Consider the following 16,061-nt stretch of genomic DNA (forward strand, 5'->3'; position numbering starts at 1 on the left):
CACCTTGTGCTTTTTGGCCACATCTCTCCAGCAGTGGTCCTGTCAGCAATACAGGCAGGTGTGAAAATGAAACTCCATGGATTTATGACAAGACTCTCCTTTCTCTCTGCTTCTCCAATTCTCCCTTGATTCATTCAGTATCTCCTCTATTCACTTTCCCCAAAGCACTGATTAGATCAGTCTCTTATAGTGTTTATTTTAAAGCTATTCTTTATATCCCTCATGTATTTATATATGATATGGATGTTTACAAAAAAAGTCAACAAAGTACCTCATTACCTGTAAAAGCTCATATAATATTTGTTCTCCTCTGTTTCTTATGTGGATAATGCATACGTTGATCATCTCTTTCTAGCATGTTAACTAATGTTTTGATGCATGTATACATTGTGGAATTATCAAATCATTCTTACAAGCATGCCTATTACCCTCATAACACAAAGTTTTTGCATGAGTGAAATATTTCACCATTGTTAAAAGTAAAAACTTAAATCAGATGGTTGGTTTATGCATTCCATGCAGATAGGAGCAGATCCAGTTTTTATTTAATTGCAGTAGAGTTTCTTTACCACATAACTTAAGATCTCAAGTAGTCTGGTCAGAAATACTCATCCCATATATCATTGTGCTGCATAATAATGTAAAATGTAGTAACCTCTTAAATGAATAAATAGTTGAATTAGCCTGATAGTATTAAGACTTTATCTAAGAAAGATAACTATTGGGAGGTATGCAATTTGCTGAAGGGATTTGACCCTACAAAAAAATTACAAGTCTAAGTAAGTAATTGCTGAAAGTCTACTGTGATTTGAAGTCTGAAAGATAGACAAAAAAGAGAAGATACATTTAACATAAGGGCCAGTAAAGACAAGCTAGGACCCCTGAGATGTTTCATGTTCTCTCTCTTATTGTCTCCAAGCTAAAAGTTGATAATGCTGAAGGAAAGTCCAGAGGAAGGTAGAATAGCTCCATTCCTATCTATTACGCCATACCAGACAATAGAATAAAATCATATATGATCTTACAGCACCTGGTAACTCGGTTAGACTTTCTGACCATACAAAGCCAGCGTGATAAGGCTTTGCTTCTCCCTGCAGAGTTTCACACAAAATGCCTATGATGATACTTAGGAAGGCCTTTTCAGGAGATAGTTCAATCTAGATAAGTTCATACCTTGCAAAGTCAACATTCTGCTTCTTCTTTTGGGCTTGGCTGAGTTGTACTACATTTTAGGACCACTTAACACTTAACAACGCTCAACCATTCTCTCTAACTACTTTGCTTCATTCTTCAGGTTCTGCTTCTGTGACATGTATTTTCAGTACTCTATACACAGTTATACTTAACTTAAAGACAGGATGATTGGTATTTATCCTATAAAATCTTTTGCAAATTTAATCAACTGCAGTGTGCTTATGATCTATTTTCCAAATGCATATGGGGTTGTGATCTTAAGAAACAAAATTCTTCTGTGTTAACTTATCTTAGAATCTTTAAAATAAATAGTGTTTTTAAAATGCATAACTTATTGTTTATAGTACAGAGTAAGATTTAAGAGATCTTTGGCTTTTATGTAATTATTCATACATGCAAAATCGGTACACAGCTATTAGAATTTGAATAAATCAAAATACAGCTGAGTAAGAGATGATAGATAAGAAATTAATTTATGTTATATGCTGTATATATTATTTATTATATGCATAATATATAATGGATATTATATATATATTCAGACCCATACAGGTACATTTAGACTATATATATTCTTTTTTTATTTATTTATTGTGAGAATACCGTACAGAGGAGTTACAATTATATGAGCAAAATAACGAGTACATTTCTTATCAAGCATTGTTGCCTCCTCTTTGTTTCCCCTTCCCATCCCTTCTCATACTCCCCCCCTTCCTCCACCTGATCCTTCCCCCACCCCTCACCAAAATTGTAAAGTTCGTTTTTCAACATAACGACTTGTACATCTCATTGTTGCAATGGGCCCCACCTGTATTCCTAGTTAAACGATTTGTTTTTTCCCTTCCCCTCCACAAATTATACCAACATCAAATACAATGAAAGCATGTGTTATGTCCCGGGGAGGGACATACAAAGCAACATAGAAATCATCTTATAAATATGTTAGAAGCAATTGCATGAAAGGAAAAAAAAAAAAACAAAAAAAATTTGAATACTTATCTTGGGGATCATTCCCCTAACATCAACTTATCTGACTTTTCTGCTTGACTCAGACATATACTAGTTATCGCAAATAAGAGAAACCATGGGCCTGGCTTACTTCACTTAATATAATTTTTTCCAAGTCTTTCCATTTCCTAACAAATGGGGCAATGTCATTCTTTCTGATGGAGGCATAGAATTCCATTGTGTATATATACCACATTTTCTTGATCCATTCATCTACTGAGGGGCATCTGGGTTAGTTCCATATCTTAGCTATGGTAAATAATGCTGCAATAAACATAGTTGTGCTGGTAGCTTTAGTGTGGTCTGGGGCTGGGAAGGGGCTCAGTGGTAGAGTGCTTGCCTTGCATGCATGAAACCCTGGGTTCGATTCCTCAGCACCACATAAGCAGAAAATGCCGAAGTGGCACCCTGGCTCAAGTGGTAGAGCGCTAGCTGAAGAGGTGAGGGACAGTGTCCAGGCCTAGAGTTCAGGCCCCATGACTGACTCCCCCCCCCCCAAAAAAAAAAGAAGTCAAGGAAGTGGCGCTGTGGCTCAAGTGGTAGAGTGCTCACCTTGAGCTGAAGAGCTGAGGGACAGCACCCAAACCCCAAGTTCAAGCCCCACAACCTACCAAAAAAAAAGACTATATGTATTCTGAACTCGTGTCTTTATAAATTTCACAAGTTGCAATCCCAAATCCATTGTAACGGGTAATAGCAGTAGGGCTTAGTGGACAGTGTATAGTTTGTGATGCCATCCTTTTAATGCAAGTGAAACATCCTGAGTGGGCTTGTTTGACTTTTCTAGCACTTGGGAACAATGTATCCGGCACCAGTGACTCTTCAACAGATACTGTACCTTAGATCTTGGACTTGTTTGCTCCTAGGATTATAAGAAATAAATTTTGAATAGGCTACCAGGTTAATTTCAGTTTGTCATGAACCCAGAGTTAACTGAAGAACACGTGTATTTTTGGAGAAGCTTAAACCCATAGTTTTCTTCAACTAGTTGTGTAAAAAAGTCTCAGTGTAATAATTTACACGTTTTTAAATTAATTCAAGCCTATATTTGTTTCATTACATATTGTAATATACATGAGTTTAGTTGACATATGGCTTGTTTGTTAAGGTACATTAGCTAGAAATCTAAACTTTATATATATATATATAGAGAGAGAGAGAGAGAGAGAGAGAGAGAGAGGGAGGGAGGGAGGGAGAGGGAGGGAGGGAGAGACAGAGACAGAGACAGCAACTTCATTTGGGTATATGAGATCCTTGGGGAGGGTCTTACAGAAACATATTTGCACCTGAAAGAAGACTTGAGTAGAGTCTTGACCACTAATTAACCTAGATTTAGAATAACACCAGTAGAATTTTCTAACATTCGGTTAGGTTCCTTATCAGACCTATGTAATTCCTCCATAATTTAATATTAAAAGTTACTGTGTGTTTTTTCTTAAATTTATTTACATACTTATGTTGTAATATAGTTTATATAACTATCCCTTACCACATATTGATTGCATGGGGGCTTCATTGTGACATATCCATATATATTAGATTATAAATAGATATGTCACTGTCCCTCATCTCCTCTTCCTCATTCTTAAAAAATAATTTCAAGGGACTGGGAAGGTGGCTCAGTGGTAGAGTGCTTGCCTTGCATTCATGAGGCCCTGGGTTCGATTCCTCAGCACCACATAATCAGAAAAAAACAAAAGCTGGAAGTCGAACTGTGGCTCAAGTGATAGAGTGCTAGCTTTGAGCTGAAGAGCTGAGGGACAGCGCCCAGGCCCACAGTTCAGGCCCCACGACTGGACCCACAAAAAACAAATTTCAACAAGTTGAAAATATTCACCTTCCTTTACTCTCTCCATTCACTCTTCCCACTCCCTCTAGTACCCATCCCACACACAACCAGTCTATATTTGTCATTCATTTTTAATGTATATGAATTGTATAAAGGGGTTTCACGATGATTTTTGTACATGTATATACTATATATTAGTCAGATTAAACACCTCTGTTGTTTGCTCTTCCTATGTCCATGTTATCCTTCTTTATTCAGCAGCTTTCAGTGAGATTTCTTATATCTTCATACATAGAACAAGGTATTAATATTACTGATTCTCTATCATTCTCTTGATTTCTCCTCTTTTTCCCTGTCCACCTAAACAGTCTTGCAGTTTCAGTCATGATCTATCTCATATATATGTATATAAATATAGGATGATATTCTATATATGAGAGGAAAAACATGCATCCTTTGCCTCTCTGAGTATGACTTGCTTTGTTTAACACAATGATGTCAACTGTCAATGAATAAAAGATTATTTCTAACCAGATTATTATTGTAATTAGTTTTATGCTTAAATAACATTCTAAGTGATAAATCAAAAGACAAATACTCATTTTTATTGTTGACTTAAAGGCATATAGTATGCAGGGAGCTCAATTGGTCTATTTAAAAGTGGTCCCTTGATGATTTGTCTTTCCTTTAAAGACATAGTCTGCTTAAATTTTTCCCAATCAGTCCAGTTGTTCTTTAATGAACCTCCATGTTAAATACTATTGACAAGATTTTCCAGGTACAAATATCAATGCTCAGATGTTTTGGGGATATTTTAACTCTAAAGGCAATCCTTCAATCTGCTGCAGGTCTTATTATCATGCCCAGAAAAGATCCTTAGTGAAGTAAATAGGCAGCCTTGAAGTTCTGAGATTTTGCTAAATAGTATTGTTGCTATAGTTACAGCTGAAATGTTATATAAAGAAAATTGCTTATTGATGGAAAAATGCTGAGTACACAGCAGCAGCCTCTCTTTTTGTTTTTTTTTTTTTTTTTGCCTTCATTTTCTACTCTCCTCTTAAAATTAATGGATTTTTTGAAGTATTGTTTTGTTTTGAGCAAGCTTTGATGACTAAGTTAAAATAAATGCATTCCATTTACATTCAATCATACTAGCAGATGATTGGGTATGTTTGAATGTGGTGTGATCAACATAGAGGTATTCTTTTACATATGATTCAGTTATCAGAATTTTTTCTGATGAAATTTTATATTGTAGTTGTCAATGTATGAATGATTATTTGAAATGAGATTGGGCTGCTGAGATTTTTTAGTTTAAGCTATCTCATAATAATATAAATTAAGCATAATCTTTATTATAATTTATGCCAGGAGGTGATATATATAATAGAGTTCTCAAAATAAAATACATTTGACTTGATTTTATGCCCACAATTTTTTATATATATAATGATTTTGTATTTTATTTCTTTATGTTTTTATTGTAAAAGTGATTACAGAGGGGTTTCAGTTACATAAGTCAGGTAATGAATACATTTCTAAAAGAAATGTACTCTACCTCTACCCCCACAAATTGTATAGTCCATTTTCGATAAAATTTCTAGTGTCCATTTGTGTGTGTGCATATCACATTTTCTTGAAACATCTGCCTACTGAGAGGCATGTTTAAGATCTACCCTTATAAAACATCATGCCAGAAATGGCTTGGCCTCTCTTACTGTGCATTGCAAAACAGGATCTCACTATTTGTGGACTTTTTTTTCATACCACTTGTTTACTCATTTTAAGCAGTATTATACTTCTTCTACTTGAATGTAATTTTCCTGATGGGACAAACTTGGAACATTCAGTTTCCAAAATACACATATACTGACTAAATATTAACAAATTCTTCACACAACAGATATGTGATTATGTTAACCTTATTTAACATGATCAAAACATCAGCTTCTTAGGCCAGGCACAGTGGTACATTTTTGTAATCCTAGAAGGGAGAAAATGGAGAAAAGAGTATGAATTTGGGGCCAGCTTGGGTTTTATAGAAAGACCCTTTTAAATAAGGAAGAAAAAAAGGAAAGAAAGAAAGTCAGGTGGGAAGGCAAGGAAGAAAGGAGAGAGAAAAAGAGAGAGAGAGAGTGATAGAGAAGAAGGAAGGTGGAAGGAAGGAAGGAAGGAAGGAAGGAAGGAAGGAAGGAAGGAAGGAAGGAAGGAAGGAAGGAAGGAAGGAAGGAAGAGGGATGGACTTTTCTCATTAGGTTAATGATGAGTAGCACTCATGCACTCAAGACAGTGGGAATGGTAGCATCATATTAAAGACACTGTAGAATAATGAAACTTAAAAATCTTGGCTTTGAGCCAGGCACTGGTGGCTCACACCTGTAATCCTAGCTACTCAGGAGCTAAGATCTGAGGATTGGGGTTCAAAGCCAGCCTGGGCAGGAAAGTCTGTGAGACTCTTATCTCCAATAAACCACCAGAAACCCGGAAGTGGTGCTGTGACTGAAGTGGTAGAGCACTGGCCTTGAGCTGAAGAGCTGAGGGACGAAATTCAAGCCCCATGACTGCAAAAAAAAAAAAAAAGGCATTAAGTGATAGTGGATAGGAACTAAGCTAAATGTTACTTTTAGATACTCACTGAGGACAGTTAGAAATATTTTATTTCCTAAGTTTACACTTTTTCCTTCTGTTCACAGTGAAGTCCCTTCTAATGTGCTAACAAATATTACCTTAAATTCAGAGAAAGAATTTCTTTATATGATATGCTAGAGTAGTCACATTATAATTTTTAACTTCATTCTGAAATTTCAAATTATGTGATGATAATGAAGCAATCTCTGTGCCTGGTTTGCTCAACACATTTTATTTGTAACAAGGACTCTGTACCATTACTGAGGCATATGCTGTAGGTAACAAGGGGTAACAACTTTAAAAATCATAATTTTAGGTAAAATTACAATGCTTTTCTAATAGAAGATGTCCCACTGGAATGAAACCTATATTCTTGTTGAGATGTTAACTGATTTGCATGGGGGACATGCTTTGATGGGAATGCTAAATCCACACCTGCATTTGGTTTTTAGAATGTGACAAAGCAGCTATTCATATCTGTTTTTTATAAAGTCACGCTCCGAATGAAAATATCTTAAGATGTGTCTCAAAACAGTATTTTTTTTAAACCAAAGCACCAGATGAAGATCAATTTTCTGTAGGCATTATGGAAGAGACCTCTTTGGGACCTATTCAACACTGGGCTGATGCTTTTAACATTTGACAGGGGATCAAATCAGTTTCTTTCTTATGACATGTGGATAAACACATTTTAGACAATAGCTACAACTCATCCCTAAGCAATGTACACAAGAATGAAGTTGATATTGATAATAATTTATACAGATAGCAAATGATCCCACAATAAATCTTAATGCTTTATAGTAAGCTTTCTACTGAACTTAAACAAATAATTGACTTTTATCTTTACAATTGTAGATTAGCAAATAAAGGTTATAATGGCTTATAGAGTGCAGAACAATAATAGATATTAAACAATATTTTTAATGCCTCTGAAAAAATTGGAGACTTAAGATCTGAAACTTAGATAAGATCTCTGCCATTAATCAATAACAGTAAATTTTGTCTCTAAATAATTTAAGCCAAGCACTTGAAAAGAATGAGTCAATGTGAAAAGCAATTTGAATTTGAAATTCTCAGATGACAGTGCAACATGTGAATGCAGTATTATTTGTGGGTTTCTCAAAACCTGTATCTTTCAGAATGGCACTTATTAAATAATAATAGTTAGAAATAGTTACATGTACAGCCTTTATTTCTTAAAGTTGAATAGGTAGTATGAAGGGAAACATAGAACATTCATTAAGTGGGGAATATTTCTGCAATTAATATAACAGCATCTGATCCCACAGTAGTCATGTGTTCTTATCAAAGAGTAGTGGTCCATATTTCACTTTCAAGAAAACCTATCAATTTAATAGTTTATCAGATAGGCAGGTCCTTTATACTCTCAGGGTCGGCTCAAATTGTTTTCCTGTAGTTCCGAAGAAACTGTATATGTAAGTACCAACTCAGTATGGTTCAGAGATCCTTGGCTTCCTCGTTAGAGAACAAATTTGAGAAAATATCTTAGCCAGAAAATCAGATCAATACTCATAGGAAAAATTTAAGTAGCAATGGGAATCATTAAATGATTCTTGTATAATTGAATGAGAAAATATGATCAATATAAGAACAAATTTATTTTCTTAATTCAAAAGCAGACAGGGAATTACACACAGGTGATTTTTGTATGTTTTTTTTATCGTAAAAATGCTGTACAGAGGGGTGACAATTACACGAACAAGGTAATGAGTACATTTCCTATTGAACATTGTTGCCTCCTCCTTTGTTTTCCCCAACCATCCCTTCCAGCCTACCTCCACAACTACCCCTCTCCCCCTGCCAAAGTTGTAAATTTTGTTTTCAATATAGTGTTTTGTACATCTCATTGTTACAATGGGTCAATTGTATCCTTATTTAAGCATTTTGTTTATTCCCTTCCCCTCCTCAAATAAGAAAAGTGTATATACAAGACGCAGGGCACCAACACAGTGAAAACAGTGGTTATACCATGGAGGAGAAACATACAAAGAAACAAAAAAAATTACATGGTACATTATAAATATGTTAGAAACAATAGTAAGAAAGAAAAAAGATATTTGTGTCCGTAACTTGGGGCTCATTTCGCTTAACATCATCTTATATGGTCATATGTACATAGCTTTTGGCCTTTTCTGCTTGTCCTACACATGTACTAGTTATTGCAAATAAGGTAAACCATGGGACCTATGTTTCTTTGGGCCTGGCTTACTTCACTTAATATAATATTTTCCAAGTTTTTCCATTTCCTAACAAAGGGGATAATGTCATTCTTTCTGATGGAGGTATAAGAATATTATATATATATATATATATATATGCATATATATATATATATGCATATATATATATATATGCATATATATATATATATCTCACATTTTCTTGATCCATTCATTTCCTGAAGGGCATCTGGGATGGTTCCATATATCTTAGCTATGGTAAATAATGCTGCGATAAACATAGTTGTGCTGGTAACCTTAGTATGGGCTTGTTTGTGTGTTTGTGATTGTATAGGTAAATGCATATGGGATTGCTGGGTCATAAGGGAGCTCTATGTGGAGTCTTTTGAGGTACCTCTGCTTTCCAAAGTGTTTGAACAAGTTTACACTTCCAACAACAATGCAGTAGGGTTCCCTTCTGGCCACATCCCCTCCAGCATCTGTTGTTATTAAAGTCCTTGATTATCGCCATTCTAACTGTGGTGAGGTGGAATCTCAATGTTGTTTTGATTTGCATTTCTTTTATGGCTAGAGAAGTTGAGCATTTCTTCATGTGCCTATTAGCCATTCTTATTTTCTCTTCAGAGAAGTTTCTCTTTAAGTCTTTAGCCCACTTATTTATTGGGCAGTTGTTTCTTTGAGGATTTGTTGTTGGAGGATTTAATTTTTTGAGTTCCAAGTATATTTTAGATATGAGACCCTTGTCTGCTGTATGGCTAGTAAAGATCTCCCAATCTGTGGGCTTTCTTTTGATCTTGCTAGCTATGTCCTTTGCCATGCAGAAGCTCTTCAGCTTCTTGCAATCCCATTTGTCCAACCTTTCTTTGATTTGTTGTGTTTCTGGGTCTCTATTAAGAAAATTTCGGCCTGACACACAAGTGATTTTAAAAACTGCTTCTATCTGTAAAGATATGCATGCATAGGTAGAATTATATTGGCCTATGCCAAGAAGATAAGCTAAATATTAAGCCTTTGATTAATTGAATATTTTTATGAAAATTTTGTGAAATTTGGTATTATTGGAAATAACTATAATGGAAATACTAATTTTAAAGGCACAAAACTTAAAAATGTTTTTTCTCAGGGCTGGGAAGGTGGATCAGTGGTAGAGCGCTTGCCTTGCATGCATGAGACCCTGGGTTCGATTCCTCAGCACCACATAAGCAAAAAAAAAAAAAGCCGGAAGTGGTTCTGTGGCTCAAGTGGTAGAGCGCTAGCCTTGAGCTGAAGAGCTGAGGGACAGTGCCCAGGCCCAGAGTTCAGGCCCCACAACTGGACCCCAAAAAAATGTTTTTTTTTTTCTCAAGCCTATAAATTTCTCTACCAATATGAGTATTTTCCTGGATTTGGCCCTAGCCTGCCTGCCTGCCTGCCTGCCTTCCTGCCTGCCTGCCTGCCTGCCTGCCTTCCTTCCTTCCTGCCTGCCTTCCCTCCCTCCCTCCCTCCCTCCCTCCCTCCCTCCCTCCCTCCCTTTCCTTTTCTTTCCCTTCCCTTCCCTTCCCTTCCTTTCCTTTCCTTTCCTTTCCCTTCTCTTCCCTTCCCTTCCTTTGTCTACCTACTTTTCTTCATTTTCTTCCTATTGCCTTTCTCCCTTCACATTTATTTCTATCTTTTTTCTTTCTTCCTTCTCTTCATTAGATTTATTGTTATTATTAAGTAGCTTCAAAAAGTTGTTACAATTTCATATGTCAGCTTATATGTACAACACTTCTTGACAATGTCCCCTCTTCCTTTGTTCTCTCCATTTCCCCCTCCCATTCCTACCCACAAATTATATAGTTCATTTTTGTACTTAATATACATTGAATACAATGACTGCATTTTCTTAGCCTTCCTCACTCCACTCCTGTGTTCCCCTTTGCCCTTCAAACATGTTTCCATTTCTACTTCATTAGATCTTAAAGTCTTTTCATAATCTTTAAAAATGTTCATTCACTGATTTAGAAAGCAATAACACTTCTTTATAGGAAAGAAACCAATTAAATATTGTTTAAGTTTTCTGCTTGGAAAATAATCTGGAATAGATCTAATATAGTAGAGCTAATCAGTTCATTGCTATTCTATTTGCAGATTCAAGAATGGCTTTGTTTAAATTGCCAGACTCTGAGAGCAGTTTCTGGGCAGCTTGGAGACATGGGCAAAATGCCATCTGCCCCAGTGGGACCCAAGGCTTCCCCTGTGCCTGTCCCTGTAGAACCATTTGAGAAAGCAGCGATACCTGCCCAGGTTAATATCAAAAAGAAGGAACTGGAAGTAAAAACTGAAGCTGAAAAATTAATTCCAGAAAAAGAAACACCTTTAGTTGAAAAACCTTCCTCAAAAGTAACCACAGGTCAAAAAGAAGAGGAGAGAAAACTGGAGAGAAAACTAGAGAAAGACAAAGTTTCAACCCTTCAAGAAAAGAAGCCACCCTCAGAAGAAGAAAAAACAATCTTAGAAGAAAAACAGTTAATTCTGGAAGAGCAGAAAGCAGCTCCTGAAGAAAAGAAGCTACCTCTTGAGGAAAAGAAACCAATCCCTAGAGACAGAACGGCACCCTCAGGAGTAAAAACAGTGCCCCTAGAAGAAGAAGTAAAGTATGATGTACTTACAACTGAAGCACAGATTTCTGAAGAAAAGCCTCAAAGTATAGAGGTCCCAGTTGCAAAACAAGAGAAACAACCACACACCAAAGCAGACAAGTTACCAGCTGGTACACCTCCCAGTTTGCCTAAAGAAGAAGACAAGACAACCATAAAGGTGAAAGAACAGCCGCAGGCAGTGGGCATTGCAAAATCTGATCAAGTGGAACCTGGGAAAGAAAAAACAGTAAGTTAAATGTTTTTACTATACAAACATGTCTCATGGATATAATGTACTTAATTTTACCTTTGTGCATGAATTGCTCAAGAGCAATTAGGGAAGTGAAGACCTCCAGCAGGGTACAGTGGCTTACACCTGTAATCCTAGCCACTCAATTGATAGTCACTCTGGGCAGAATGTCAGAAAATCCAATTCCAAATAGTAAACGTTAACACAATTTATCCCATCTATTTGGGATGTATGAATTTAAGAATCGCAGTCCTGGCTGGCACAAGTTATAAACACAATAACTGTAGCAAGAAGAGCTGAGGTATCAGTTAAAGTGCCACGCTAGCCAGCAGAAGACCCTCAGTTCAGACTTCAGTACCACTGGGAGAGAAGAACGGAAGGAGAGAGAGAGGGATGAAGGAAGGAAGGAAAGAAGAGAGAGAAAGGGAGGGAAGGTAGAAGAAAGGAAGGTAGGAAGGAGGGAAGGAAGGAAGGAAGGAAGGAGGAAGAGAAGGAAGGAAAGGAGGGAGGGCGTGAGGGAAGGAAGGAAGGAAAGAAGAAAGGAAGGAAGGAAGGAAGGAAGGAAGGAAGGAAGGAAGGAAGGAAGGAAGGAAGGAAAGAAGAAAAGGTTATAATTTCAGAGACATAAAACATAAATTTGACCTTTTGGTAATGAGCAAATTTACATAAAGGATAGTTACAAGATTAATTTTGTCTCATTCTTTTTTTTTTTTTGGGTCCAGTCATGGGGCCTGAACTCTGGGCCTGGGTGCTGTCCCTCAGCTCTTCAGCTCAAGGCTAGCACTCTACCATCTGAGCCACAGCACCACTTCCGGCTTTTTCTTTTTGGTTATGTGGTGCTGAGGAATCGAACCCAGGGCCTTGAGCATGCAAGGCAAGCGCTCTACCACTGAGCCACCTTCCCAGCCCCAATTTTGTCTCATTCTTATTAGATATTTTATCATAATCTCAGAGTGATTTCAGAAGTTTTCTGAATGTTATTTTGTCCACAATAAACCAGTCAGTTTTTCCCTTTAAGATAAAATAATATGTCACTATATAAGTTTCTATTTGTGTAGCAAACTGATTTTGCAAGAGGAAAGTGAGTTTTCATTACTTGGAAGCCATTAAGGTATGATAAACCATGAAATGTTGCTAAAATTAAGAAGATATAGTTAAATTCAAGAATAATTCTCATTTTATAATTCATGATTTATGTTAGTATTTAGCATCACCTTAAAATTATATCTGTTAGGAGTTTTGTTAGATGTTTTTAAAATTGAAATATTTAAAATACAAATATAATCCAAATATATTCTTGAATAATATCACTTTTATAGTGGAATTTAAAGTAATATTTGCAATGGCAATCACATCCTTTTAATAGAGGCTCATTTTTAGTTGTGAAAGTTCTTGCATCATATATAATTGAATCATTTTAATTCACATATAACGAATTATTCATACAGAAATTAAGTATTTTATTAGTAATAATTTTTTGCCAGTTCTGGGGCTTGAACTCAGGGCCTGGGTTCTGTCCTTGAGCTTCTTTTGCCCAAGGCTAGTACTCTACCACTTGAACCACTTGAGCCACAGCGCCATTTCAAGCTTTGTCTATTTATGTGGTATTGAGGAATCAAACCCAGGGCTTCATGCATGCTAGGGAAGCACTCTTATCACTAAGCCACATTCCCAGCCCCAAGTAATAAGATTTTAATGATACATTTTTAAAATCCACTGTAATTCTGATGGGTTACGTTTTGTATGTTTGTAGTTTTTGTTATTTCTGTTTTTTGGTTCTTGTTTGGGGGCTAGAATTGAGGGACTGGGCACCTTCCCTGGCCTTTTTAGCTCAAGTCTCTTTGTTCAAGTCTAGCTCTCTGCCACTTGAGCCATGACTCTGCTTCTGGCTCTTTTTTTTTTTTTGGTGGTTGTCTCTAAGAATCTCACAGACTTTCCTACCCAAGCTGACTTTGAACCGTGATCCTCATATCTCAGCCTCCTGAGTAGCTAGAATTAAAGGCATAAGCCACTGGCACTTGACTGTTAATAGCTTTAAGACATGGTATTTTGAACACATCTGTGGTAGATGATACATTATTTGTTAACTACTAAATGTAAGTGTCCTTACTTTATATTAATGAATATTACCAATAATAACAACAACAGCAAAACCAGATTTCATTGTTTCCACAATCTGATGACTGGCTGTAGCTATCACCCTGTGCCTCTCCTGGTCGCTTTATAGAACTCCTGTTTTATACTGCTTCTCCCTGTGGAAAACTGTCCATAGCATCACAGCCAGTAGGCCATGATTTTGAAGCATGTTGTCTATTTAAGGTAAGGATTGCTATTCACAATAATGTAGGTAGGTACAGACTTCAAATAGTTTTCTTGACAATGTCCAACATTTCTGTCTAGCTCTCATGTTATATCTGATTTAATTTACCATTGTTATACCTTGCTATATTGCTGCTAAAAAGCCTGTAGCCTAAAAGCCTGTAGCCATAGAAATATGTTCCTAAGGAATATGTTCTTACCTTAATATTGTTATCTTTTGCAGCAATATTTTGTCTCCTACTTGTCCACTAGGAGAAAATTGGTTTAGTTGAAATTAGGAAATATAAACCACAATTATTCTTTAGGAAAAGAGTAAGGTTTAACTTAAAGCTGAATAAATGAAATAATTGCTTCATTGTTCACTCTTTAACATAGAACTTTCAGTTTTCTTCCAGTGACCAACTTATAAGTAGGAAGAGAGCACCACAGTTGATAGATAAGTAACACATTCTGTTATTTCACACATACAGTGATAATCCTAATTTTTTTCTTGGAATCCATTGGATCATTTTTGCAGAGCTGACAGAAAAGCTGTACATACAATGGAGATCCCTGAATAACAGATTAGCTTTGCTTTCTTACCCCTCTGAAATCTAACTTTATTGTTTTGTTTATTATCTATCTATCTATCTATCTATCTCTATCTGTCTGTTTTCAGTACTAGGGCTTGAAGTCAATATCTGATTAGTAAGTGCTATACTATCTGAACATCACTTTTTCTTGTTGTTATTTTTGATGTAAGGTCTTGATTTTTGTCCAGGCTGCGCCTGGACCAAGATCCTCCAATGTATTTTCCTTGCTTGTAGTTAAGATGAAAAGTGTGTGCTAATAGGACAAACTTTTAATTGGCTGAGATGGAGTTCTCAACACACTTTTTGCCCAGTCTATATAATCATCCTAATCTCCACTTTCCACATAGCTACAATTATTGGTGTGACCTAGTGTTCACAAATGATTTTTTAAAGTCATGTTGGTATGAAATTCTGCCTTTTTTTTTTTTTACCTATTTACCTAAGCAGAATAGTGAAACACTGTATACAGAAACCAAAGTTTGAATAAACTTTAGTATATAATCTTTGTTAATGACTACAGAACCAGGATGAAAAATAATCAGATTTTCTGTAGTAAGACCATTATTTTATGTTGCATTAGATGAAAGTGTTTAATCTTTGCTCCAGGCCCAGGGAATTTATGGGCTCAGTCTTGTTGGAATATAAACCTATCAATCTATGTTAGCAGATATTTTGTATATATGGCAAATGTTCTTGCATCTGTTGTTTAATTCTAACCCATAAAAATTGAATGGCTTTAAGAAAATCAACCACATGCTTACTGTGGCTTTTTTGCATACTTTTATATTTAATCTAGAATTCAGTTCTGAGCCCCCAATGATATTCAAAAAGCTTTGCTTTCCTTCAATGTGGAAGGCTAAAAACTTCAGCACTTTGATGGAACTGATACAGTTTGATATTTTCTCAAGTATTAATGAAGCCTTTACAATATCCCAAAAGAATTTCAGTTAGGGTTTAAATCATCCCTGTCTTTTCACTATTGGTCTTTTGTTCTATATATGACAATAGAATGTTGGATGGAAAAGGAAAATTTAATTCTCTGTTTGTAAGTTAGAAATCTAAAAAGTGAATTTTAGCCTCTGGAATTTCTCAGTAATTGTTTTAAATACACAGCCCAGAAAAACTAAATTTCCCCTTATTAATCAATGTTTTTATAGATGGAAAAATGCAATATGTAGCACAAAGTGAACAGTATGTGAGAGTCAATGCTAAATGCTAAAAATACATAAAAATGTTTTTCTAGGTGAAATGAAAACTGATATTTTTCTGTTTTTAAATGGATGCTTAAGCAAAGTGCTATGGCTTGAGTGGTAGAGTGATTACCTAACAAGCACAAGGCCATGAGTTCTATCTTGTTCCATAAATAATAATAATAATCATAAGCATAATAAACAATATGCTTATTCCTTTAATAACTACCTTAAGATAAAAATTAATAATAGCAAAAAAGAGTATATTTTAAATGTAGGTTTTCTCATTCACTGCCTGTATCAAAGA

The 16,061-nt window shown here is 35.7% G+C and overlaps 1 protein-coding gene across 1 annotated transcript in view; it reads left to right on the plus strand.

The window, feature by feature from the left end:
- Positions 1–16,061, plus strand: part of Pclo (piccolo presynaptic cytomatrix protein) — a 280,740-nt gene that overhangs the window by 113,027 nt on the left and 151,652 nt on the right. Inside the window, 1 exon segment of the mRNA XM_042684701.1 lies at positions 10,933–11,670. Coding sequence (XP_042540635.1) covers positions 10,933–11,670 — 738 coding nt within the window.

Source organism: Dipodomys spectabilis, unplaced genomic scaffold, assembly GCF_019054845.1.
Source record: "Dipodomys spectabilis isolate Male_0828 unplaced genomic scaffold, ASM1905484v1 ptg000089l, whole genome shotgun sequence".
NCBI classification, from domain to species: domain Eukaryota; kingdom Metazoa; phylum Chordata; class Mammalia; order Rodentia; family Heteromyidae; genus Dipodomys; species Dipodomys spectabilis.